Here is a 25,660-nt window from a genome sequence, read left to right as displayed (position 1 = left end):
ATCATCATCATCATCATTTATCATTATTTTTATTCATTATGACAATCTTGATCGACGTCAATAATGATGATCAAAATGTAGTCATAGCAGTGAATATTGAATGGTTCATCATTAATCATTTTTATTATTATTATCATTCAACGAATGACCATTTGGAAGAATCAATTGAAAAAAAACAAGTAAATTTTGTTTTGATTCATATATGAATGTATGTGGTTGCCAAATTCTTGTCGTCACAAGGTTAAAAATTTAACTTTTTTTTCATTTTAAATGCAACAGATGGCAGCGATCCCAACATTTTGAAGACAACAACAAAAAAAAATTTTTTTTTTCATATTTTTGACATGAATGAAAAATATTCTTCTCATTATTTTTTTCTCATGAAAAAAAACATTTGTTTTGGCATGATATATGGCCATCATATGATATACCGTATATTATATATTATATAATTGACGAAAAGTGCAAATGAAAAACAGAGACAAAAATGAATCGATCAATCGATCACGATATTAGAATTGTTAATGATCATCAATCGATTCCATTTCATTATAAATTGGATTTTTACCATTTGTTTTTTTTTGTCAATTAAATGGGTACATTTATCAACAGAAATGACAAGATTAAATCTGGCTGGTCAACGTTTTCGTGTGGGATTCAATGTTGTAAGTTTTTTTGTTTTCTGTTTTTTTTTTGCTTAATTTCATTCGTTTTGTTTTTCATTTCATTTCGAAAAAAGGGTGTACCATTTTTGCGTATGGATGGTTGGAATGAAACTAACCATTCATATGAAAATTTCGATGGAATCGATTCATGGATCATACGAATATTGGCTGATTATTATAATTTTACATTTGAACTAAGTGATTGTCATGGTCAATATGGAATGCAAATTGAAAATGGTACATGGACCGGTATAATCGGACGATTAGTACGTAATGAATTAGATATCGGTATTGGTGGTGTTTTATTATCACCAGAACGTTCGATAACGGTTGGTTTCCTGAAACCACATTGGATAACACATTATACGTATGCTACAACCAGAACCACACATGAAACGGATTTATTTACATTTTTACGTCCATTTCAAACCAATGTTTGGTATTGTTTACTTGTTTCACTTTTAATCATCTGGATTATTGATCAGATTTCCAATCATTTTATCAATAATTGTGATTTAATTGTAATCACATTATTTCTATTGATACAACAACCATATCATAAACAACAACATTTGAATATAACCAAGAAATTATGGTTAATTATAATGGCAATATCAAGTTTAATTCTTGTGAATCTTTATTCTGGTAATCTTAGTTCAATGCTCACCATACCAGAAATAATGGAAATCAATAGTATTGATAAATTGGCTAATGCATGTCAATCTGGTCAAATTATACCATTAGTATTGCAAAATAGTAATGGTCTAAAAGTTTTACAACAAAATCATCATCATTCAAATGAACAATTGATAGCTATACGAAATACATTTGAAATAGTGAAAAATTATGACGAAGGATTCAATATGATTACCAATGCATTTGTTAATGAACAAAAACCATTAGCATTATTGGGCGTTCGTGAAAGATTATTATTTGGCCATTTAAAATATGGTTATTATTTACCACCAGAAAATGATGAAACATTCTTTTTTTCATCATATTTTGCCATGGTCACCAGCGTATCGTTTGAATATCGAAAACAATTTGATATGATGTAAGTTGAAATGATTTGAATCAACAGAATGTTTTTTTTTTGATGATTTTTTTTCATAAAAAAAAATTTAGCTTATTACTACTAAAAGAATGTGGTTTCATTAATCATTGGCGGAATAGAGAAATTCATGTGGCTAAAATACAATATTGGCAATCACAAACAACAATATTATGTCAAAATGATGATGATAATAATCGTATTCAATTCATATCATATACATTGAAAGATTTTTCCATCATTTTTAAACTTCATTGGCTAGGAATGATATTGTCTATATTTATGTTGATTATAGAAATTTTCCATCAAATACAACAACAACGGTCAATAATAAAATGTGTGTGTGTGTGTGTCTGTGATGTATAATTTCCATATATAATTTTTATTTTTAATTCTTGTGAATATATATTACAATTCTCTTCCGCTCTTCTTGAAATAAATGATGATGATGATGATGATGATGATGATAATTAAATTCCGTATTTAACTGTTTGGTACATAATTATCAATGAATATATATAATTATATTCCATATATATCCAAGGTTTTTATTGATCGAATTTCTTTGAATATTGCGCACCATTCATTATCATCATCATCATCATTCAGTCATTTGTATTTTTTCTTTTTTAGTTTTTCGATATTAATGAAATTTTTGTGAAAAAGAAAAAAAAAATGTCAAGATTAAATCTTCATGATCAAACTTTTCGAATTGGATTCAATAATGTAAATATTTTTTTTTTGTTGCAGAGAAATTTTTTTTTTCATTTAAATTTTTTACTCAGCTACCCCCAATAACCAACATAAATGGATGGGATGAATCACTACAATCGTATCGACATGAATATGGTTTCGAAACGGCTATTTTGAGAATTTTAGCTGAACGTTTCAATTTTACTTATCGTTTAATTGATTGTCATGACCAATATGGTTCACGATTATCGAATGGATCATGGTCCGGATTGATTGGTCGAATGGCACGACATGTATGAATATTAATAGAATTGTGTAATAATTCGAATTCATTTGTTTTTTTTGTTTTGTTTCGTTACAGGAACTCGATTTAGGTATCGGTGGTTTCGCCATTTCATATGATCGTAAAAGTGTTGTTGATTTTCTTTATCCATATCTTTATGGCCATTATACATTTGCAATGGCTAAAATACCCATTGTAACTGATTTTGATATATTCATCAAACCATTGCAATCAACTGTATGGTCATGTTTATTGATCACATTGATCATGATATGTTTATTATATTTGGCTGCCAAACATATGATGCCTAGACATGTGAATTTAATTTTGATCAGTTTTAGTATACTATTACGGCAACCATATCATGTTCAACGTAATCATCAGATAATAAGTTCATCAGCGAAAATTTGGTTCCTCATATGGGCTATTATGAGCATGGTGCTTGTTAATGTTTATGAATCATATGTATTTTCAACATTGACCATGACAAAATCGAATGACATTGACACTATTGAAAAATTGGCAGAATCATGTCGTAAACAACAAATTTTACCATATTCAATTAATAATAGCTATGCGAATGAAGCATTTCGTCATTATAATCAACAAAGTCATATATATACGATATTTAAATATATGAAATTTTTACCAATATTTAAAGATGGTATCGATATGATTATGAATTCTGATTCAATTGCATTCATAGCTGCACGATCAAGATTGGAACTAGCACAAACAATTATTGGCAATGATAAATTATATTTACCAATCGATGGTTATGATACTACATTCTTTAATACATTGGCATCTATAGTGACAAGTTATTCGTTTCTATATCAAAATGAATTTAATCAAGAGATTTCCTATATAACTAATAGTGGTATTTTGAAAAAGTTAGAACAGCTAGAATCTTGGCGAATCACACATCAACATAAAAAACTTGATGATTCAAATCTAATCGAATCTGAACAAAATGATAATATTCATCAAATAAAGAAAATATCTTTAAAACATTTGAAAATCATATTTTTATTATATTTATTCGGAATATTTATTACTTTTTGTTCATTAATCATTGAAATTTGTGGATATTTTTTTTTATCATAATACACGACAAAAATCAAAGACAAGAAAAGTGTTTTATTTGTTAATCATTCGATCATTTAACACTTTTATCATCAACGTTATTAATACCCTCCAACAAAAAATGGATGATGATCATTCACCGCCTTTCTCTCTCTCTCTCTTTCTCTCTTTCTCTTTCGTGTTTCGTCTGTTTGTTGCACCATTATCAATTGAATGAACAATTTTGAGACTATGAAAAAAAACCAGTTATAACATGTTTAATCCAGTTAAATAAATGTTCTTCATCATCATCATTAACAACAGTAGGAGTATGTGACCATCAGAGAACTAAATAAACACAACTAAACGATCATCATCATCATTATCATTACTGTTGCCGAATACAAATCATTCCATATTCCATAGCCGAACATTTGAACAAAAAAAAAACTGATTATTACATCAGCATTATATTTTGGAGGAAAAAAAATAGTGACAATTTCCTTCGAATCAATCAAACAAACAAACAAAATACATTGCGATTGAATCAAGAAATCATGAGATTTGTTTATTCGTTTGCCGATATATAGTTTGCAAAGACATCATTGTGTGTGTGTGACGCTCCCAAATCTGGTTTCATTCCACCAACAAAAAAAAACACAAATTGAATATATAAAATCATTCATTCTACCATCATCATTATCATGATGATGATTATATAGTTGTTGGCGCCCGCGCCCAAACTCCTTTTTTTCTCTCTCTCTCTCTCATTATTTCTTCTCTCATTTTACTCATCGTCATCATCTTTCGTGTCATCCATCTTCAAATAACAACAGCGAATGAGTGTTGTTGCTCCGATTTCAAGTATTTTTTTTTTTAATTTCTTGTTCGCTTTACATTTATGGCATTCATTTGTCCCTGAGTGTTTTGATTATACTTCCGTCGTATTTCTTTTTTTTACACAGCACAACACAGCACAATTCTTCAAACTAAATAAGCCGTTCACGTGCAAAGAACAAGAAAAGAAAAGAAAATCAAACACCAATCTTTTGGTAAATAAAATTTTTTTTTCTGTTTCGTCATCTTCATCATCATCATCGTCATCATCATCATCGAAATTTATATCATAAGATTTTTTTTTCTCTCGCTAAATATTTGGTGCGTCTAGGTTAAATCCACGACAACGTAGTTGTTATTGTATTGTTTTTCATTCACATATTTAATTTTTTTTTTATTTTATTACAGTGTTGCCAACAAAAGAAAAAACAAAATATGACAAATTCACCAGATCATTCACCAGTTGATGATTCAATCGATCCGGACAAAGAGGCAAGGATGTTGTTAAATCCACCAAATGATTCGGTAAAAAAAAATGATTTCGCTTTTACAATCAAATAGTATTGTAATCTGAATTTTTATTTTTTTCGTTTTAAATCAGGTTCAATTTACACCGAATTCCAATGCACAACGTGATCCAACCAATGGACAGGTTTTATTATCACCATCTGGTTCCAGTGGTGGTGGTGCTGTGCCGAATTCCGCTATACGTAGCGGTGTTGGCATGACTAAACAAGAACTGATGAAATATGCTAACGATCCATTTTGGGTTCGTTTACGTACCTTTTTATTCATCTTATTCTGGGTAATTTGGTTCGCTATGCTTATTGGTTCAGTGATTATTGTGGCAATGGCACCTGGTTGTCCAGCTACAGCATCACTTCCATGGTGGAAAAAATCATCAATAATGGAATTATATTTGAGTGAAATACCAATAACTAATCGTAGTATTTATGTTGATCAATTGGCAGCTAAATTGGATAAAGTTGAATCACGATTATCAGAATTGGCCGAAAAAAATGTCGACACAATTATTATCGGTCCATTTGATCCGTATATATTGATGGATGAACCAAACGATAATAATTCTACTCGTGATTCAATTGGTCAACTTCGATCGAAAATCACTGCATTGGCTAAAAATGATAAAGAAATTAAAGTTATTGTTTCATTGCGATTACAACAAACACCAGAATCATTTTATTGGTATAATTGGTCCAAATCTAATCAATCCGATTATGAAGATGTATATCTTTGGTCAAGTGAAAAACCAAAAACTCAGTTCTACAAATATGATGTTGATCGACTACAATACGTTGCATTGAGTTCAAACAATAGTCCACTATTGAATTATGGTTCATCTAAAGTACGAGAATTAATTCGCGATACTATATTGTCATGGATGAAGACCAAAATTGAAGGTATTCAAAATGGTGCCGTTTGGATTCAAGATCCGGCAACCGGTGAAATGACCAAATCTAAAGAGGCTGAATTGGATATGAAACGTGCAGTGAAAACAGCCGGACAGAATAAAGTTTTTCTTATCACTGATCAACAATTGGCTGAAAGTGCATTCGAAGATGGTGAAGAAGAAGCTTCATTCGATATGGCACCGGATTCAAAATTCTGGAAAGATATACAAAAAGAATTTCAACCAGATACACAAAAAGGATTGAAAGAATTATTTGAAAAAAGATTTGCACCATATGTTGAACATGAACAACGAACAATGAGTAATGAGAATAAAACCGATGCTGATAATCTGGTAACCAGAGAAAATGTTGGTAAACATTGGCGTACATATCAGATACAGCATCCAGCCGATCCAAGTAATCGTATCAATCGTGAATGGGGTCTATCAATGGCTGAAGGTGCAGCGATTGCCATATTTATGATGCCACGTGTTACACCAGCATTACAATTTGATTTGGCAGCCATACCAGATATACAATCTGTATTGAATAAATCAAATATACCGGAAAGAATGCTAAAATTAAGACAAGATTATCCAGAAACATTTTTAGCTGGACGTACTATCCTGCCAAAAGTACAAGGATCATCATCAGTGTTTGCATTGTATCGTGGTGCTAAAAATGATAATGGCTATCTATTGTTGATTAATCAACAGACAAAACCACAAACCATATCGATTGATTCTAATGAATTACCTTATCAAGATGTGGTCATTTCTAGACGTGTCATTATGGTCAATAATGATTCAAAGACAAAAGATTCAATAATTGGTATCGATATTAATCTTAGCCAGATAAAAATGGATGCCAAACAAACATTATTGATTGAATTTAGTGTCAATTAACACGTACAAAAAATAACAACAACAACAACAACAACAACAAAAACACGTTCATAACTCATTCATAACCAAAATATGAAAAAGAAAAAAACAAATTATTAGAAAAATATCGATTTTAATTATTTAGCAAAACGATTTCAATTGTGTGAAATTTTATTTAAAATTTAAAATGAGAAATGTTTTGAAAAAATATAGAAATTAAATTGAATAAATAAATAAATATTGATGATGATTTTAAAATTTCAAATAATAAAATCTTCACCTCTAACACGATCCAATTGATTTATATTATCAACAATAGAACGGCGACGATTCTTTACGGTTGTGTCCGTTAATGATTGTACATCTGAATTTGAATGACAAAATTTAGCAATAGTACGAAATTGTTGCCGTATAAAATCGGATTCAATTACACGTGATTTAATTTGTTCAAGTTTTTCTAGAAATTTTTGATGTACCTGAAAACATCCTTCAATATTGCGGGTATCATTCTGAAAACGATACACAGTTTGTTGTATTAATTCTTTTAAACGATATTCCATTTGATAACCAAATTGAAATATAAGATTAGCCAAACGAAATCGAAAAAGATAGATATTTTTCTGCAGATCATTATAACGAAATTTTGATGATAATAGAAAATCATTACCAATTAGATATTGAAAATATCGTAACCGAAGTAGAAATTGAAACATTTCATTGAAAAGATCATTAATTTTTGCATTAAACATGAGTGTTAATGGCCAAAAATTATCAATTTCATCATGATGATCATCAACGGTAATTTTTGTTCGTTTTCTTTTTTTTTGCGATAAATCAAATGAATATCCATTATCATTAATGAAAATCGATGATGATGGTACATAATAGAATATATCGAATGAATGTATAATCCAATCGAAATCATTGTTAGTGTTGAAATAGTCTTTAAATTTTTCCGTTTGAATTGTCATTGAAATATGTGGTTCGAAAAAATCAAGACCATCATCATGATCATCATTATGTAGATATGAATGATGAATTTGTTTCATTAATGAATCCAATTCTGAAAATGAACGATGATGACGTGCCCGATGAAGATGATCTTTCAATACGGGAAACAAAAAATACATATACAGTAATGTATGGTGGACATTTTGACAGAGAAAAAAATTTGTATAATAATTAAATAGCCGTAAATAATGGTGACGAAATTTCGGCAAGAATTCCAATACAATTGGTCGACTTATTGTTTCGAATGTTTCATTCAATGCTTCATTCAATATATCGGTAATATTCAATACAGTATTTAATGGTAAACGAAATGTTTTAAACCGTCGTACATGATATTCCATCAGATTTGATTCAATATGAATTTCATATGAATCACAATCAATATCGAATATTTCGTGATCCGAATTTCGACAATTAATCTTGAGCAATCGAGACATTATTGAACGAAATAAATCCATAATTTGAATCGATGTAAATCGATCCAATGATTCAAGTCGAAGATGATTTATACGACTTACAAATGCACATTTTATAGCTTCAGCCATCAATTGTAATGATTCGAATTGAAATAAATGCAGTGATTTGAATTGTTCGTCGACGAAAAGAAAATCATGCCAAAATTTACACATTTCGGCCATCTTACAAACAGTATGATATAATTGATTTTTTGAACGAAATTTTGATTCAAATAAAAATTCATTTGATTGAATTTCTGATAAAGAATCCAATGATTTGAGCATCGTTTCTAATGATATGAACATTATCCGCAAGCAATGATCAAGCATCGTATAGGCTAAACTACGAATTCGTACATCAGGTATCGACAGACGTTTATGTATGGCATTCAATGTTTGACGACAATAATGTCGATGAAGATTTGTTTCCATTTGAAATAATGAATCGGATAATTTTGTTGATTCATCGGATTGATTCTGTTGGTCATTACGATTCATTATGATTTCCTGATGAATGGCATATAGATTTCGTATCGATAACAATAGCTGATCATTTTGTTCGGAATCTAAAAATGATTCGACCAGAATTAATCGAACATTTTTATCCGGATGAATATCAGCCAAATTGATGAAATGTTTTCGAGCTTTTAAGGTTTTCTCCATTATTTCACCAAGGATTTTACCAAGAACATTTTGATATGCAAAAAAGGTTTTACCACGAAAATATTCCGTTTCAACAAATGTAGACATACGACGATACATTGTACCGATTGGAGCAAATCTGTATAGAAAGGATTGATATGATTGTAGATTGACATTAGTCATTGAATAACATTTGGTCGGTTCAAATTGTTTTTGCTTATCATTCCAAATGAATGATTCGGATTCGAATCCAATCAACATGGATAAAATATGTTCGATGACTTCCAATTTAGTAAGCCGTCTTTGGATAAATCGTTCTTCAAGTAGATGTATACATTCGGTATGATTCATTGGTTCATGAACCATTATCCATTCTGATAGATATGGATTGATTCTTTGTTCGATCGACATGATTAATGATGAAATTGAAATTTATTTATTCAACAAGTGATTTTTTATTAAACACAAAGTTTCAGGCTTGTTCATCACAAATTTGAACTTTAATTATAAGAATTGATGTTGTCAAATCATTTATTGATTTCATCAGATTCATGGGCCAATTTTATGTTGGTTGAATTAAAATCAAAAAAAAAAAAAAAATAAATAAAAATAAAAAATTCAAACAAAATTAACGGCATTGTCGGTGCCTTTCATAGATAACAGTACAGAAAGAGAACAAGAGGGTGTGTTTTTTTAATATACGATATTTTCATGCTACTACAAACAACTTGTGAGCGCATTCATTTTGTTGTAGCGGTATAAAGCCATAAAGCTACGTTGTTTTGATGAGTCAAAATTGCGTCGTTTTTTTTTGTTGTTGTTGTTTTGTTGGCTGTCGGCATTTTTTTTTTGTCGAAAAATTTAATAATCATATCATCAATAATTACCGTCCATAATCATTTCCACCGGAAATATTCATTGATAAATTACAGCCAACAAATTATAACCATAATGTAAGTATATAGATTCATTCCAAGGATAAATATTTTCTCCAATTTGTTACATTTAATGTACCCATGTGTGTGTGTGATGTGTCGAATTGTTCGAATTTTATCATTTGGATTTGGTTTGTCATTATTATCTAATTAGATTTTTTTTTGGTCATTTCTTTAATTAGGTTTTCGACATTAAAGTGACCTTTTTATTTATTTGAAGTAATGATAACAAACTTCAAAAAACTGACGAAATGCAATACAAAATCGAAGAATTGAATTGACCATCACCACCACTCAGTAGCCAATAATAGGCTTTTTGTTGTGATTTCGAATTTTCGATTTCTCAATTTTTGTTTTCTTCATCGTTATTGTTGATCAATTCGAAAAAAAAAAATCATAAAGGAAAAGAAGCTATAAGGAATTTCGTTTTCGTTTTTTTTTTTGGTTTGTTGGTGTGTGGTATGTGTGAGTGTTTATGTATGTTGCTGTTGATTAGTTGCTGAATTCTATGTGATTTTTTTGTTTTGTATTTGTGGATTATCCTGTCTTGCTGCTGTTGTAATTTTCAATCAGAATTTCTTTTTCTAAATTCTGTTTATTATTTTGTTTGTGTTTTTGTCCTTTTCAATATCGAATTTATTGTCATCTTAATTATATTGATTTGTGATAATCATCTTTGATCGTCTATCTGTCTGTCTGGATTTGATAAACCAATCAATTCATTTATCTAAAACCTTGAAGATTGTTTTTGCTTTTGAAAATTGTCAATTCAACAAATGAGATATGTCGTCTAAATTTCATTTTGTTCTAGATAATCAACTACCATCATCATCGTCATCGTCACTGTTACAGAATCATCAGCATCAACAATTGCCGCCATTACAAATGCATCATCAACATCAACTACACCATCATCATCATCATCCACATCAAGCGGCCGTATCATCGACATTGAATCGGCAAAAATATCAACAGCAGCAGCAGCAAGGACATTATCCACATCAGCAACAACAACAAGTCAAATATGGTCATCAACAACAACAACAATTTCATTCGACATTTGAATCATTTTTACATCTACCAATTTCACCACCAGCAGCAGCTATTTCACAACAACAACCATTAAGTCATCATAAACATCATCACCATTCACAAATGGCTCCATCAAGAATGATTAGTGAAAATGATTTTCGATCTGGTTCAAATAATCAACAATCTTTATTGTCGTTGTCTGAATCGGGTGATCAAGATGAACAATCATCTTGTGGATATGGGCCTATGATTGAAAACGATGATCTTGATTATAATGATGATGGAGATGGCGATGGTGGTGATAACGATGATAATGAACGTTCGAATAGCCATTATAATTCATCATGGATATTTCGTGAAGATTTTATCATCAATCATACACCATCAAGGCGACATGGTATTAGTTATACGGACGAGATTGAATATCGACGTAAAGGAACAAAATTTATAAGAGATTTGACGAAATTGTTGAAAATGAAACCTATCTGTAAAGAAACGGCATATGTCTACTTTCATCGTTTTTTTATGTTACGATCATTTAGGCAATATGATCCTATACGTATTGCTATGGCATCATTATATTTTGCCTGTAAATATGAAGATCATCCGTTGCCGAAAGATCATCTTATACAGGTATCATATTTGTTGATTAATAATTATGTCAACAAACAGCAGCCATCACATAAATTGAATAAAGATGATAAGGTATGTTTTTTGACATTGATTGGTTGTTGTTTTTGTTTTGTTAATTTTTTTCAATTATGATAATCTTTAGGAATATATTGAATACTGTGATCGATTAATATTGGACGAAAATTTGATGATACAATTATTAGGATTTGATAATTTACGTGTAACACATTTTCAAGTGTTGGTGGTTGAAAGTTATTCACGTAATCCAATTGCCGGCACTACACAAGAATTATACACTGCAGCATATCAGATTGCTTCAGAATTGAATCGATTATCTACCCTATGTCTGGAATATACGGCACCATTTTTGGCTGCTGTATCAATCTATTTGGCTGCTTGCTACAAAACGATAAGGGTGAGAAAATTCTAGCTAAATAATTTAGAATTTTCCAATTTTATTCTTTTCGTTTGTGTTTGCCATTTTTTTCTGACCATTCCCATAATATGGATCAAATGATTATTTTAGCTTCCGGATGATTGGTGTCAAACTATCATTACGGATATGAAAAATCCTGTTGAAATGAAAAAAATGGTGATACAAATTGGTGAAAAATATCGTGAACCATTATCATCATCACAATTGATACAGAAAATTTTATCCGAAGAATATCTACGTCTTCATAGATCACCGCCGGGTGTAATGAAAAAATCTTCGGACCAAAAATCCAATTCGTCCACTAATGATCAACAGAAACAACAGCATCCTGCATTAGGAGCATTATTGATGACAAATTTTTCACCTGATAGTGCATATTCAAGTTCTAGTTCAACGGCTGCTGCTTATTCGCCGGCCGAACAACAGCAGCAGCATCAACAACAACAACAACCGGTGAATCCTACTCCTACATCAAACATGTCTGGTGATCGAAAATCTCAGCTACAGGTAATTGATATTGATCTTTTTTTAATTCCGATTCTGATCTTTGATTTTCATAAATAAATAGATGAATCATTCAACGGCTGGTGGAAGAAATTTCAGATCAATGGTGAATCCGATTTCTGTTGGTTCACAATCTCAACAACAACAACAACAGACAAGATATTCGATGGCCAATAATAGCAACAACAATTACCAAAGTAATAATATGAATCAACAACAAACGAATAAAAAACGTAGTTCTACTGCTAACGCATTGAACAACAACAATCATGTTATTATGAGTAATAATAATAATGGTCACATCAGTAATTTTGCTCAACAACAACAACAAAACATTGATTTTTTAAACATCCAAAACAACAACAACTCGTTAATAAATAGGCATAATTTGTTGAATCAACATTATCGATCATTAATTAGTGGTAATATAAATAATAACAACAATAATAATCAATTATCTACAAGAAATCTGCAACAACAAATGAGTAGTAATAAGAAATTCAAATCAAATCATTCAATGGAAACAACAAATTCTAATGAATATTACAATCGTCACAATAATAATCGTCATAATAATAATAATAATAATCATCATCATCAGCAACAAATGTTACATCAACAACAAGCAGATGCTGCCTATGCGATACAACAACAATTGGGTTTAATGTTTCAACATTCAAATGCGAATGGTGGTGGTGGTGTTGGTGGCAATAATATTCCAATTGTAACTGGTTCATCATCATCATTTCAGCAACAACATCATCGAAAAAATTTGTGATATAATTAAAAAAAAACATGTTTTCATTTCATTCATTCATTCATATTTGATATTTCTCTCTCTATGATTATTTTTTAATTTTCACGCACACACACACACAACATCATCAATATCATATTCATCTGATATAATTTGCTGATGTGACGATTAATCTCGAAAATTTCATCTGTTTTATGTGTGTGATCGTTGTGTTACTATTGTTAAATATGAAAAAAAATTCTCCATTCGTCATTTTTTTTTCATCGTTATTGATCGTCAATCATCAATTATGCAACAATCATCGATTTGCATCTGATTTGACTTTATTTTTTTTTTCTTCATTGTCTAACCGAATAATTTGATATAAATATTAAATAATCGATGCTATTCGATTTTTGTAATTCGTGTTTGTATATGTGTGTGTGTGTGTGCATGGGTGTACAATAACATCTAAACACCAATGTATGACCTAATCTGGAGGAAGAAAACAGCCAAAATCTGTTTTGAATGAAATATAAATATATTTTTGTTTGTGATTCAAATTAATCAATTTTCATTTTATCATCAATCATGATTGTGATTTCTTAAATTTCTTTATCAATCAATCAATTATAAACTTAAAAAAATTGTCCACCAAAAAAAAAAAAAAAATAAAATTAAAAAAAAATAGAAAACAAAGAAAAACAAACAACACATTGATCATCCATCACATACATCCCTCTTAATAAAGTTGAATAATCGAATCATTTGATTTTTTTCTTCTGTCCTTTATCATCATCATCAGTATATCAATTTTCCGTTGTATAAATCATATAATATGTGATAGTGGTTTTTTTTTCTTTTGTCGAATTTTAATCTCATTTTTTTTGTTGTTATTTTAAATATTTCCTTTCTCTTTCACAACAACAACAACAACAAAATTGAAATCATACACCCACACACACACACACCAACATGACAGTTAAATTGATGAAATTGAAGTAAAAAAAAAATTTGTTCGATGAGAGGTGATAATGATGATGATGATCTAGGAGTTGTTTAGTGTTTTAACTTTATTTTCTCCCCCGCCCCCCCCCAAAAAAAACAATGATTAGGATTTTCAAATTTTTCATTCCATTTTCCATTTGTGTGTGTGTCTGCTGTCCTTCAAAAAAAACTATTTTTTTTCTCATCGATCATCGTGGTATATTATTATTATTATTATTATTATTTAATTAATTTGATTCATTTTGATGATTTTCACACTTTCCATTTTTTTTCATTTTTTTTTTTGATCATTCATGCTCATCACACAAATCATATATACATATAAAACAAAAAGAAAACCTTAACAAAAAAAAAAATCTCATTTCATTTTTCATTTGTCATTTTTTTTTTGAAATGATCAAATAAAAAAAAATGTTTCATTCTTTCTTGTTGCCTAATTTTTCTTTTATATTGATTGATGATGATTATGACGATGAATGAATGTGGAGAAAATTGGTAATTTATCAATCGAATTGTAAATGTCTCATGATCGATCGATCGTTTGAATTTGATGATAGACAGTGGCTGGTTTACAGTATTTCGAATGTTTTCTTTACACATCAACGAAAATTTTTTATTGTTGCTGTTGTTGTTGTTGTTGTTGTCTGGCAAATCATTTCAAAGTCGTAGTTGATTTGTTGAAAGTGTGAAATTGTTTTTTTTTTACCACCCAACAACAAAAATGTCGGCCGATTTAAGTGGTAAGTCCGGATGGAATTTAATTGATCTGATCAATTGATTGATTATACTATCGGTGTGTGTGTGTCTGTGTGGTAATGGTAAAGCAATGCGAAAAGAATATTCTGATCGACGTCGAATTCTCGCCGAAAAGGATATAATTAATGATCCATTTGAATTATTTCATCATTGGTTTGAGGTGGCCAAACAAAAAGCACCAGATGATAAATGGACTGAAACGAATGCCGTATGTTTATCAACGGCTACAAAGTTTGTTTAACTGAATGATTGAATGTTTGTTTGTTTATATTATTATTATTATCATTTTTTTCGTTTACATCAAGAGATGGTCGACCATCATCAAGAATGGTTTTGCTAAAAGGTTACGATCCAATAAATGGTTTCACCATTTTTACAAATTATGAAAGTCGTAAAGGAATGGAAATTGTAAGTACAATGAGAAATATGTCCAGGTGTATATAGTGAATGATGATTTGATTTTTTTACAGCGACAAAATTCACATGTTGCATTACTATTCTATTGGAATTATCTTTCACGTCAAATACGGATTGAAGGTTGTGCACGAAAATCATCGCCAGAAGAATCGGATAAATATTTTCATTCAAGACCAAGAATTTCACAGATTAGTGCTCGTGTATCCGAACAATCACGTCCAATTGATTCACGTGAAACATTGATACAAAGACAACAAGAAGAGGTGAAAAAATTCGGCGACAATATCGTCATTCCTAGACCAGATTTTTGGGGCGGTTTCCATATACAACCAGAACGATTTGAATTCTGGCAAGGTCAAAGTGATCGTACACATGATCGATTCATTTTTGAATTGGATCCAATCGAACGAAAATGGCAACAATATTATCGAATTCAACCGTAACTTTTAATTGAATTGAATTTTAATTTCAACTCAAAACTCATTTTGAATAAATAAATTTTTTTTTTCATTTCTGTTTTTGTTTTTGTTTTGCAAAAATTTTTTGTTCGGATACGATTTGTATTACTGTGATCCGTTCAGATCTAAATAGCCGCGTTATACGCACATGAGAAGAACACACATGTGACCCACACAATCATTTGTGATCTCACAAATTCGAATTGTTTTTGTTTTCAACGAAATGATTCGTAATGTACAGAAATTAAAATCTTTGCAAAACATTTTTCCATTACATGATGAAATATCCTATTGTTTTGCTTATGGTTCGGCTGTATTTGATCAAAGTATTCAAAATGGCAACACGGTCAATAATACACCGTCACCACCATTGCCATCATCGAAATCTCGAATGGTCGATTTAGTTTTAGCTGTTGATGATCCAATCAGATGGCATCGAGCTAATATGTCGAAAAATTGGTCACATTATTCTGGTTTACGTTATTTTGGTCCAAAAAACGTTGCAAATATACAACGGAAATTTGCTGCAAAAATCTACTACAATACATTGGTTCCAATCGAATCGGATCTATTCATTAAATATGGTATAATTTCTACTGAAGATTTTCTCAACGATCTACTGGATTGGGAAACTCTTTATCTAAGTGGTCGATTACATAAACCAATATTGGTTCTACATGAAAATATCAAATCAAATGATGAACAAGATTTTTCCGTTCGTAATCTATACAATGCTATTGAATTGAATCGTCATAGTGCATTGCATGCTGCATTACTTTTGTTGCCAGAAAAATTTACCGAAAAACAGCTTTATATGACTATTGCTAATCTAAGTTATTCCGGTGATTTTCGTATGTGGTTTGGTGAAGATCGTTCAAAAGTGGAAAAAATTGTATGGCCACAAATGGAACGATTTCGTCATATTTATCAACCATTAATTCAATGTGATCGTTTTAAAAATCTATTACGATGCTCAGAACATCAACCAAATGATTTGGATTGGAATTTTGAACAAAATTATTCAAATAATTCTATTCAATGGCATTTGAATTTATTACCAAAAACAGTTCAATTATATATTGGTCAAAAATGGTTGGCTGAAAATACGCTTCGAAAATATACAAGAAATCGATGGCATACACGAAAAATTGTACATCAATTTGATATCGAAGATTTAATGCATTCGGTTGCATCTGATTTAGAATATCGTCGTTATGTAGAACGTGCAATACAATGGATTGTATTTAGATCATCTGCAACACAAACGATAAAAGGTTTTTTCACTGCTGGCCCAACCAAATCGATTGTTTATAGTTGGGAGAAAATTGTAAAAATGTTTAAAAGTTTACCATCATCATCATCATCAACCTAATCCAATCAAATCTCTTGACGAATCTGATTAGTGATTGATTTGATTGAATTTCGGATTAAAAAGATTCAAGTCTGTTTACTATATATATATCAAATCGAATGTTTGATCCGAATTCATCGTACGTCTGCGCCATTTTCACATATACATCATTGACTGATTTTTTTTTCATTTTTGTTGAGGTGTATCCCGAGATTAATTGATGATGCTGGTGATGATGATTGTAATAGTTGAAATTGGAATTGGATGAAATGAATGGAAATTTTTTTTTTTTTGATATTTGATTATAAATCGATCAAAAACAACAACAACAACAACAATGGCTTTTAATTTTGAACCATTTGGAATGATTTGTTTTGCATTTTTTTACGGTCTAATCGGTTATGTAGATTTTGTTTACATTTTTTACATTGTTCCATATTCATATTTCAGGTAATTTCAGGTCATGTTTTGTTTTATTTTAAATAATAAAAAAAAAAATTTCGAAAATTTTTTTTTCTTCCACTTCCCATGTCCATCTGTCAGTATTATACCTTATGTATCATTAATTGGTATTTATCAAATATGCCTTTTTATGATTATCTGGTCACATTTAATGTGTGTATTTTCCGATGCTGGACGTATTGATCGCCAACGTCGTAGTCGTCGTGGCCGTCAACAACAACAACAACAACATTGTCGTCAAACATCGGTGAAACGATTACCATCTGATCATCAATCGTTTCCGGTCGTTACTACAATGACGAATGATTGTTCGATTGATCTAGTAGTAAATGGTGATCATAATCATCAACAACAACAACAACAACAATCACAAAATTTTGGTGAAATTGATTGTAAGTTTTCGAGAGAACAAAAAAATGTTTTGATAATTAAATTTGCAATTTTTTGCTCTCTTCTTTCAGACATTATCGATCCAACATCGATTGATTTCAATGGACAAATGTATCCAGTGGCGGAAAATTTTGAAAATATTCAGCCAAATTATATGTACGAATTAGATTGGACATATTGTAAACATTGCCATCATTATCGGCCACCCGGTGCACATCATTGTCATATATGTCGTCATTGTATATTACGTATGGATCATCATTGTCCATGGATCAATAATTGTGTTGGCCAATATAATCAAAAATATTTTCTACAATTCACATCATATGCCTGTAAGTATCGAGGTTGTTGTTGTTTCATTTTTGATTCATTTAATATGATTTTTTTTTGTTTGAACTAAATAGTCATTGGTTGTCTCTATACAGTTGGATCGATCATTTTTTCATTAATACTAATGCCTCCTGGTATTCCAATTCGAATGTATGTTTTTTTTTTTTAATTTTGTTTTGAAATGTTTCAAATGTAGTAGTTTCACAAACACACACATTATTTCCATAGTGTACACATTGGTCTAATCACATTGGCATCATTTGTATTGGGAATATTTTCCATAGCCGTATTCTTTGATCAATTACAAAATATTTTCAATAATAATTCATCATCAGGCAATGGTATAAATTATCGTGATTATTATGCATCACGAAGAATGGATAATAATTTCGATAATAATACAGCCACCACAAGAATGACATCATTACAGCCAATATCAAAAAATCGTTCGATTATTTTACGCGAAATGTTTGGTAATATTCCCAAGATTCTTTGGCTTTTACCTTATCCATTCAAATCATCCACAATGGCAATGACAACCGTAACAAATTCATGATGAAGAATGATGATTTTCGATAATAATGGCTAGGATTTAGAAGACGATACTATCGATAATTTTTATGACTAACACATATGTTGATCAACAAAACACACACACTGTTTTATATTTCTCCATATCGGTATTGTTTAAAAACATTCGATCGATTGAATCATCATGTCCGAAGAATGGAAAACACTTTCATTAACATTGGTAGTTTATCCAAAAGGTAATTAATCGATAATTTCATTAATCATTTCATTTATTTATTGATTAATATCATTTACAGGTGATTTGTATGGAAATTTTCTAGCCTTTGTATCATTACTACCATTTGCCATTATTATTGCATTTTTTACATTGACCATTTTTGTCCGTGACATTCATGTGGTTTGTAATTTTGATTGAATTAAATTATTCCAATTTGATTTTATTATTTTTTTTTTGCTACAGATTTTATTCTTTATTGGGCAACTAATTAATGAAGCAATCAATTATTTACTCAAAAATCATGTACAAGCCGATAGACCAGCGAATAAATTTCGTGATCAATTTACTTCATCGGGATCATCATCATCATCATCATATGGATGGCCATCAAGTCATTGTCAATTTATGGCATTCTTTGTTACTTATTCATCATTTTGTGTTTGTTTTCGTCTTAGCCGTTTGAAACCATATTGGTTCTGTTTTATGCTCATTTGTATTGATCTGATTAGCTTTGCATTTGTATTCCATTCAAGGTAATGGTTATGATTTCAAATTGGTTGATTGATTTTTGTAATGAAATTTTCACATTTTTTGTTATAGAACATATCTATTATATCATCATGTACATCAATGTATTCATGGTGCAATGATTGGCACTATTATGGCCATCATTTGGTATGCTTTGGTGCAATTTATTTTCGAACCAATCATTCATCATTATGTGATGAATAGGTAAATCGATTATTGATTTTTACAACTTATCTAATTTATCAAAATTTTTTTTTCCATAGCTCAATTAATCAATTTTTTGGATTATGTTCGATTTATTTACCTTTGGATGATGGCCAACAAAAACATTATAAATATCGTTGAATTTTCTATATCCACAAAGGGAGAGATGTGTATACAACTCTATACTATTATATAGTTGAATTCCAAATTTGTATTTACGATAAAAAAAAAGAATTTTGTTAATTAAAATGAATATATAAATTTTTTTTTTTCATTAAAAATTATTCATACTTTAATATTGAATAAAATTTGATCACGTGATCACCAATCTGGTCATCATAAACCGATATACCATACAATTTTGTATTGGTTCAATAGACTCCTCCTTCATGACAAATCGAAAGGAAATGTTTTGGTAGAAAATATAACTGTCATTCATGATATTATTATTATTATCATTAACAAATTTATGACAGCAACAATAACAACGACAAACCACCACCGAACCAAAGATTTTATTGAAAAAGTTTCGATTCTCAACAACGAAAAAAAAATTGATTAAAATGGATTCAAATTTATCCATAGGTAAAGATAATAGTGGTGCTGGTGGTGGTGGTAATAGTCTCATAAAATTTGCCATACAACTTCATCCCGAACTAAAAGATGAGAATAAATCATCGGATAAGGTATTATCGTAGTCACGATCACGAAATGTAATAATATTGTTAACGATTATTTTACGATTTAGTTAAATTGGTTTCTATATCAACTGCCAAAAGGTCAAAAAACATCTATTCAATCAATCATTGATTATAGCCGAGAATTCTGGAATCTTGATCCGAAAAAAGAATATTCACTTATCATGACATTGGATGAAACGCAACATTTGTTCCGATTTATCACTGAAGAACATCAATATCGTTCATGTTTTACACAAGGTGCCGTTATTGAACTATATTATTCAGTTCGTTATGTTGTATCGAAATTATTGGAAGAATTTCAACAATCATTACGTGAATGGACATGTCAAGATCGTTTGCCATTATTGAAGAAAATTTGTGTTTATGCATCAGATCAAGCGTTTGTGGCCGAATTCGATGAACAAAAAGGATTTCAATTGCTTATTACATCGTTTGTAGCAAATAAATTCAATGAATTTGAATTACACTACATTCTGGATATCATTGCCAAAATTATGGAACATGATATAATACGTTGGTTTGGACAGACTGCTGTAATCGAAAAAAATTTCATCGAACGTATTATTGAATTGATTTCTAGTAATAGATTTATGATTTTAGTTCAACCATCTCAGCAACAACAACAACAACAATCCAATCATTTATCAATGTCGGCACCAATGATACCAGATGCTGAACGTCGAATTCTCATTCTATCATTGAGTATATTGGAATCAGCCATTTTAAATGCGGCTAAATTATTTCTGCCCATTATTCGTGAACAATTACCGATAAAAAAATTATCACTTTTATTGGAACATGAAAAATATCCGGATATTCAACAAAATGTATTGGCTTTAATCAATGCTATTATTCAGAATCTGGATCCATCTAAACGGCGTGATCAATTTCGAATATTCAAAGAAACTATACTTCGTTATGTTACGTAAGTTATTCGTGTCATATTTGTTTGATAAAAATTTCTAAATTTTTTTCAAAAAATTTCATAATAGTGATAATGGAAGTGAAATTACACATCAATTATATGTATTGCAAACATTATTACTTCGTTCATATGATGAACAATTAACTAAAGTTGCTACACCAGAACAAACGAATGAAAAATGGCGTGAAATACGTCGAAATTATGATAGTGAAATGGATAATTTAATTAAGAATCAATTCAATACAAACAGTACAACGACAACGACAACGGCAAATCAATCTTCCAATACGAGCACCGGTAGTGGTTTGAATCGTTCAAATTCAACAGTATCAAATAAATCAAATACATTTAATGATACACTTCTTATGCTTAATAACAATGAAACTATTGATAGATTCGGGCTATTACCATCCAAACCGAATGGTTCGCCAGCTACACCAGCCGAAATTTTTATTGATCCACCCGGATTATGGATACTAAATCTTCTTTGCTATTATTCGGGCAAACACAATGAATCATTTGTTCGTTTTATAATGGCCAATCAATCATCATCCGGTGAAACTCGGCCATATGATTGTCCATTGATTATTGCATCATTTCGAATACTTTCATTGATTGTTAAACTGTTGGGCATTGGAAAACCACCACGTGATGAAGGACATGAATTTTATCCAATGTTATTGAAACATGAAGAACCATTAGAAGAATTTTTCAGCATTGGATTATCATTATTCAATCGAACATGGCATGAAATTCATGCTACTTTCAATGATCTAGATATAGCGTGTGATTTTTTAGCAGAAAAATTTCACAAAATTCTTGCCAATCCAAATGCTACAGTTTCTTTTGAAAATTTCCAAAAAGAATTATCCAAAATAAGTTATACAGAAATATCACATCGTTGGCGTGAAGAACGTTTGAAACGTGAACAACGTAAAGAAGAAATGCCTGCAATTCAAGAATTGAAACGATTATTATTGCCTGAAATGACCACTATAGTACGACAAAATCGTCTAAATTATCTTGTTCGTGGTACAAGATTTGATAAATACACTGCCAAAGGTATGTAGGAAAAAAAACTGAATCAGTTTCTTTTATTTTCATCATTTTCATATAGGTCAACGATTAAAGGATAAATTCTGGTATTGTCGTCTATCACCAAATCATAAAACATTATTGTATGGTGATGTGGATGAAGATTGTAAAAATCTAGATGAAAAACTTACTTCTAAATTTGACATTGCTGATGCTGGACGTTTGGTTGTGGGTAAAGAATGTCCACATATGCGTGATTCAAAAGGTAAAAAAACCACCATGTCATTGGCATTTGCACTTATACCACGTGATGATGATTCAATCAATGGACAACAACCACAACCATTATGTTTTGTTGCTGGAAAACCAGAAATATTTGATTATTGGATTGATGGCCTGAATTCATTACTACAACAAGATATGACAAGTAATGAAACGAAAAAAGATGTTGAAATGTTATTAGATTTAGATGTTAAACTTCGATTGCTTGATATTGAAGGCCTAAATATACCGGATCAAGCACCAGAATTGCCACCATCACCACCAGATTATGATTTTGAATATCGACCACAACATCATACTAGTTTGGCATCCATTTGATCGATCGTGGAAGTGGAATTAATTTGAAATTATTATCATTGCAATAATTATCTATTATTTCATTTTATAATTAATTTTTTTATAACCATTTATTATTTACAAGCATCATTTTTTATATACTGCAGATTATTTTTCAAAAAAAAGTTTTATTTATAAAAAAAAATTTCAAAATTCAAGTTATATCTATTCAGTTGAAATAGTCGTTTGGTCATGATTTTTTTTTTAATTTCTGAACGATATGGCTATCGGTGAATTAATCGGATCGCTCCAGAATAATCCTTATTTTGGCGCCGGTTTCGGTCTAGTAGGTTTGACGGCAGCTTTAGCTGCTGGTCGTAAAGCTGCTATTATTGCTTGGGCCGGTGTTCGACGTTATGCATTCGTTACATGTGAAGTTAATTCTAAAGGTTTGATATTGATTCACTATTTTTTTTTTTGTTTGTTTATTACTAAGCTGATTTTTTTCTGGAAAAAAAATCTTAATTAGATAAAAGTTATCAATGGATTTTGGAATGGATCACAAGACAATCATATCGAACACAACATGTTTCAATGTGTACAGAATTTTATGAAGATGAAGCTGGCAGAATTTCCACACGTTTTGCATATATTCCATCACCGGGTATACATTTTTTTCGTTATCGTGGTGCAATATTTCGCTGTGAACGTGTACGTGAACAAATGGATGCTTTGGCCGGTCGACCATATGAAGTGGTTACGTTGACCACTTTAGGTCGTGATAAATCTATATTCAGTTATATATTTGATGAAGCACGAACAATTGCATTGGCTGAAGCTGCAAATAAAACGGCCACATATGTACCGTTTGGACATGAATGGAGAGTTTTCGGACAGGCACGTTCAAAACGACCGATTGATTCAGTCATACTTGATGATGGTGTAGCCGAAACACTAGTGAATGATGTGGAAAGATTTTTATCATCAGCTGAATGGTATCATAAACGTGGTATACCATATCGTCGTGGTTACCTATTGCATGGACCACCTGGATCTGGAAAATCTTCATTCATATTTGCATTGGCCGGCCATCTTAATTATTCAATTTGTGTACTTAATCTATCCGATCCATCATTAACCGATGATCGTCTTTTACATCTAGTCAATACAGCACCAAAAGATTCGCTTGTATTACTCGAAGATATTGATTGTTCAGTACGGCCACGAACAGATGATGGACATCCAGAACGCTGGGAAGGCCTATCACGTGTTACATATTCTGGCCTTTTAAATACATTAGACGGTGTAGTTGGATCAGATGCCCGTATACTAATGATGACTACAAATCATTTGAAATTATTGGACGATACATTAACTAGGCCTGGCCGTGTTGATGTTAAAATGCTCATCGATGATGCTAGTGACCGACAATTAAAGCGAGCCTTTTTAAGATTTTTTCCTACAACTTCATCAAGTGATGGTGATGAATTTGTTCGCCATGTTCGCCGTACATATCCACGGCCAATTTCAATGGCCCGAATTCAGGCACATTTTCTACTAAATCGTGATGATCCAAAATCTGCACTTGAACAACCGATTCAATAATTATTTTTTTAAATTTTATTTTACAATTATAAATATAAGCAAAAAATTAAGAAAAAAAAAATATATCGATGATGATTAGAAACATTGTATACAAAATGTATTCGATGAATTGAGAGCAGAAAAAAAGAATGTCGACAATCTTAATAAGGACGATCTCTACGATCACGTCGATCACCGAAATGATCACGATCACCATTATAACGAGAACGTGCTGAAGATCCGCCACCACCACCACCAAGTGGTATCCGATCTGAACGAGATCGATCATGATCAGATTCGCGTGTTGGACCATTGCCACTAGAAATGGCTACATCGAGAAAATCGCCAATCTGAAATCGTGATTGTGCCAATGTTTTCATATCATCTGGTTCTTTTCGTCCATTAATTGTCATGCCGATCTCTCGAATTCGATACATTGGATTACGTGCATCAGGAAATACTAGAGCAAATTCGAATCGTGTACCAGGTTTTCGTGCATCTTGGTTTACTTCTTTGACCAGGCCGGTTAATTCTTTCAATGTTGCATCCATCCATGTATAGATCTGTACCTCTTTACTCGGTACATTACCACGACTATATTCGGAAAGATGATAATGTCTACCGCTTGTATTTATGAACACACGCAATAATAATGGACATTTCTTTATTATGGGAGAAATTTTTTTTTTTTTTTTAGTCAAATTCATTTGAATATACATTATAAAACATACCTTTTCACGATCAACATTATCTTCATTGTTAGCCATAGGACCTGATCGAGCAGATTGATTAGCTACCATCGATGACATTGTCTATTTTTATATTATGATTAATTAATTATAAATTCGAACTGACAAAAAACTATTAAATTACAGTATATCAGCCGGTAAAGATTATAAAAGATGTTGAATAGCCAAAAAAAAAATTTCTA

General features: G+C 30.7%; 9 protein-coding genes and 1 pseudogene across 15 annotated transcripts; 8 read left to right on the top strand and 2 right to left on the bottom strand.

Annotated features, from left to right (window-relative positions):
• Positions 1-2,180, top strand: LOC124491942 (glutamate receptor ionotropic, delta-2). Of its 2 annotated transcripts, XM_047054672.2 has the most exons (4): positions 1-208; positions 280-665; positions 740-1,719; positions 1,791-2,180. In XM_047054672.2, exons 2-4 carry the CDS (start codon positions 525-527, stop codon positions 2,080-2,082), a joined length of 1,413 nt encoding a protein of 470 aa, XP_046910628.2. In that variant the 5' UTR covers positions 1-208; positions 280-524; the 3' UTR covers positions 2,083-2,180. The 2 variants fall into 2 exon arrangements, with proteins under 2 accessions (XP_046910628.2, XP_075592245.1); XM_075736130.1 differs by lacking the exon at positions 1,791-2,180 and having other exon boundaries at positions 740-1,723.
• A 153-nt stretch (positions 2,181-2,333) lies between these two features.
• Positions 2,334-3,813, top strand: LOC124491639 (glutamate receptor). The gene is made up of 3 exons (XM_047054319.2): positions 2,334-2,442; positions 2,502-2,702; positions 2,771-3,813. Exons 1-3 carry the CDS (start codon positions 2,392-2,394, stop codon positions 3,797-3,799), a joined length of 1,281 nt encoding a protein of 426 aa, XP_046910275.2. The 5' UTR covers positions 2,334-2,391; the 3' UTR covers positions 3,800-3,813.
• Positions 3,814-4,067: 254 nt separating this feature from the next.
• Positions 4,068-7,163, top strand: CD98hc (CD98 heavy chain). 2 transcript variants are annotated; one of them, XM_075735431.1, is made up of 4 exons: positions 4,068-4,621; positions 4,723-4,915; positions 5,003-5,119; positions 5,196-7,163. In XM_075735431.1, the coding sequence occupies exons 3-4, from the start codon at positions 5,030-5,032 to the stop codon at positions 6,909-6,911; spliced, it is 1,806 nt and encodes a 601-aa protein (XP_075591546.1). In that variant the 5' UTR covers positions 4,068-4,621; positions 4,723-4,915; positions 5,003-5,029; the 3' UTR covers positions 6,912-7,163. The 2 variants fall into 2 exon arrangements, with proteins under 2 accessions (XP_075591546.1, XP_046910627.2); XM_047054671.2 differs by having other exon boundaries at positions 4,144-4,942.
• LOC124492045 (uncharacterized) lies at positions 7,044-9,656 on the bottom strand. Its single transcript, XM_047054810.2, has one exon. It carries the CDS (start codon positions 9,407-9,409, stop codon positions 7,151-7,153), a length of 2,259 nt encoding a protein of 752 aa, XP_046910766.2. The 5' UTR covers positions 9,410-9,656; the 3' UTR covers positions 7,044-7,150.
• Positions 9,657-9,802: 146 nt separating this feature from the next.
• Positions 9,803-14,270, top strand: LOC124491635 (uncharacterized). 5 transcript variants are annotated; one of them, XM_075735166.1, is made up of 6 exons: positions 9,809-9,951; positions 10,116-10,392; positions 10,745-11,670; positions 11,741-12,013; positions 12,125-12,541; positions 12,603-14,270. In XM_075735166.1, exons 3-6 carry the CDS (start codon positions 10,819-10,821, stop codon positions 13,314-13,316), a joined length of 2,256 nt encoding a protein of 751 aa, XP_075591281.1. In that variant the 5' UTR covers positions 9,809-9,951; positions 10,116-10,392; positions 10,745-10,818; the 3' UTR covers positions 13,317-14,270. The 5 variants fall into 5 exon arrangements, with proteins under 5 accessions (XP_075591283.1, XP_075591281.1, XP_075591282.1 ...); XM_075735167.1 differs by having other exon boundaries at positions 9,815-9,951; positions 10,116-10,385; XM_075735168.1 differs by lacking the exon at positions 10,116-10,392 and having other exon boundaries at positions 9,803-9,951.
• Positions 14,271-14,786: 516 nt separating this feature from the next.
• Positions 14,787-15,972, top strand: LOC124491958 (pyridoxine/pyridoxamine 5'-phosphate oxidase). Its single transcript, XM_047054696.2, has 4 exons — positions 14,787-15,022; positions 15,107-15,269; positions 15,344-15,446; positions 15,509-15,972. The coding sequence occupies exons 1-4, from the start codon at positions 15,004-15,006 to the stop codon at positions 15,896-15,898; spliced, it is 675 nt and encodes a 224-aa protein (XP_046910652.1). The 5' UTR covers positions 14,787-15,003; the 3' UTR covers positions 15,899-15,972.
• A 115-nt stretch (positions 15,973-16,087) lies between these two features.
• On the top strand, positions 16,088-19,165 carry LOC124491955 (uncharacterized). The gene is made up of 5 exons (XM_047054692.2): positions 16,088-17,714; positions 17,808-18,118; positions 18,188-18,448; positions 18,521-18,596; positions 18,675-19,165. Exons 1-5 carry the CDS (start codon positions 17,602-17,604, stop codon positions 19,000-19,002), a joined length of 1,089 nt encoding a protein of 362 aa, XP_046910648.1. The 5' UTR covers positions 16,088-17,601; the 3' UTR covers positions 19,003-19,165.
• Positions 16,089-20,217, top strand: LOC124491959 (phosphatidate cytidylyltransferase, mitochondrial). Its single transcript, XM_075735429.1, has 5 exons — positions 16,089-16,830; positions 19,274-19,374; positions 19,438-19,727; positions 19,795-19,926; positions 19,986-20,217. The coding sequence occupies exons 1-5, from the start codon at positions 16,137-16,139 to the stop codon at positions 20,065-20,067; spliced, it is 1,299 nt and encodes a 432-aa protein (XP_075591544.1). The 5' UTR covers positions 16,089-16,136; the 3' UTR covers positions 20,068-20,217.
• Positions 20,218-20,315: 98 nt separating this feature from the next.
• Positions 20,316-24,846, top strand: LOC124491963 (engulfment and cell motility protein 2-like; annotated as a pseudogene).
• Positions 24,751-25,635, bottom strand: Bin1 (histone deacetylase complex subunit SAP18). Its single transcript, XM_075735430.1, has 3 exons — positions 25,603-25,635; positions 25,461-25,541; positions 24,751-25,391 (listed from the first exon to the last, which is right to left on the bottom strand). Exons 2-3 carry the CDS (start codon positions 25,536-25,538, stop codon positions 24,891-24,893), a joined length of 579 nt encoding a protein of 192 aa, XP_075591545.1. The 5' UTR covers positions 25,539-25,541; positions 25,603-25,635; the 3' UTR covers positions 24,751-24,890.
• Between the last annotated feature and the right edge of the window lie 25 nt (positions 25,636-25,660).

Source organism: Dermatophagoides farinae, chromosome 1 (assembly GCF_024713945.1).
Source record: "Dermatophagoides farinae isolate YC_2012a chromosome 1, ASM2471394v1, whole genome shotgun sequence".
In the NCBI taxonomy this organism is placed as follows: Eukaryota; Metazoa; Arthropoda; class Arachnida; order Sarcoptiformes; family Pyroglyphidae; genus Dermatophagoides; species Dermatophagoides farinae.
The sequence above is the reverse complement of the archived record's forward strand: the minus strand, read 5'-3'. Positions and strand labels throughout refer to the sequence as shown.

Coding starts and splice junctions, on each gene's coding strand:
- LOC124491942 (XM_047054672.2), top strand. CDS start 525: ATGATCATCAATCGATTCCATTTCATTATAAATTGGATTTTTACCATT. Junction 666..739: donor TTCGTGTGGGATTCAATGTT/GTAAGTTTTTTT, acceptor TTTCGAAAAAAG/GGTGTACCATTTTTGCGTAT. Junction 1,720..1,790: donor CGAAAACAATTTGATATGAT/GTAAGTTGAAAT, acceptor AAAAAAATTTAG/CTTATTACTACTAAAAGAAT.
- LOC124491639 (XM_047054319.2), top strand. CDS start 2,392: ATGTCAAGATTAAATCTTCATGATCAAACTTTTCGAATTGGATTCAAT. Junction 2,443..2,501: donor TTCGAATTGGATTCAATAAT/GTAAATATTTTT, acceptor TTTTTTACTCAG/CTACCCCCAATAACCAACAT. Junction 2,703..2,770: donor TTGGTCGAATGGCACGACAT/GTATGAATATTA, acceptor GTTTCGTTACAG/GAACTCGATTTAGGTATCGG.
- CD98hc (XM_075735431.1), top strand. CDS start 5,030: ATGACAAATTCACCAGATCATTCACCAGTTGATGATTCAATCGATCCG. Junction 5,120..5,195: donor TAAATCCACCAAATGATTCG/GTAAAAAAAAAT, acceptor GTTTTAAATCAG/GTTCAATTTACACCGAATTC.
- LOC124492045 (XM_047054810.2), bottom strand. CDS start 9,409: ATGTCGATCGAACAAAGAATCAATCCATATCTATCAGAATGGATAATG.
- LOC124491635 (XM_075735165.1), top strand. CDS start 10,717: ATGTCGTCTAAATTTCATTTTGTTCTAGATAATCAACTACCATCATCA. Junction 12,014..12,124: donor CTTGCTACAAAACGATAAGG/GTGAGAAAATTC, acceptor TGATTATTTTAG/CTTCCGGATGATTGGTGTCA. Junction 12,542..12,602: donor ATCGAAAATCTCAGCTACAG/GTAATTGATATT, acceptor ATAAATAAATAG/ATGAATCATTCAACGGCTGG.
- LOC124491958 (XM_047054696.2), top strand. Junction 15,270..15,343: donor TGTTTATCAACGGCTACAAA/GTTTGTTTAACT, acceptor GTTTACATCAAG/AGATGGTCGACCATCATCAA. Junction 15,447..15,508: donor GTCGTAAAGGAATGGAAATT/GTAAGTACAATG, acceptor ATTTTTTTACAG/CGACAAAATTCACATGTTGC.
- LOC124491959 (XM_075735429.1), top strand. CDS start 16,137: ATGATTCGTAATGTACAGAAATTAAAATCTTTGCAAAACATTTTTCCA. Junction 19,375..19,437: donor TTGTCCGTGACATTCATGTG/GTTTGTAATTTT, acceptor TTTTTGCTACAG/ATTTTATTCTTTATTGGGCA. Junction 19,728..19,794: donor GCATTTGTATTCCATTCAAG/GTAATGGTTATG, acceptor TTTTTGTTATAG/AACATATCTATTATATCATC.
- LOC124491955 (XM_047054692.2), top strand. CDS start 17,602: ATGGCTTTTAATTTTGAACCATTTGGAATGATTTGTTTTGCATTTTTT. Junction 18,119..18,187: donor AAATTTTGGTGAAATTGATT/GTAAGTTTTCGA, acceptor CTCTTCTTTCAG/ACATTATCGATCCAACATCG. Junction 18,449..18,520: donor ACAATTCACATCATATGCCT/GTAAGTATCGAG, acceptor TGAACTAAATAG/TCATTGGTTGTCTCTATACA.
- Bin1 (XM_075735430.1), bottom strand. CDS start 25,538: ATGTCATCGATGGTAGCTAATCAATCTGCTCGATCAGGTCCTATGGCT. Junction 25,392..25,460: donor ATAATGTTGATCGTGAAAAG/GTATGTTTTATA, acceptor CCCATAATAAAG/AAATGTCCATTATTATTGCG.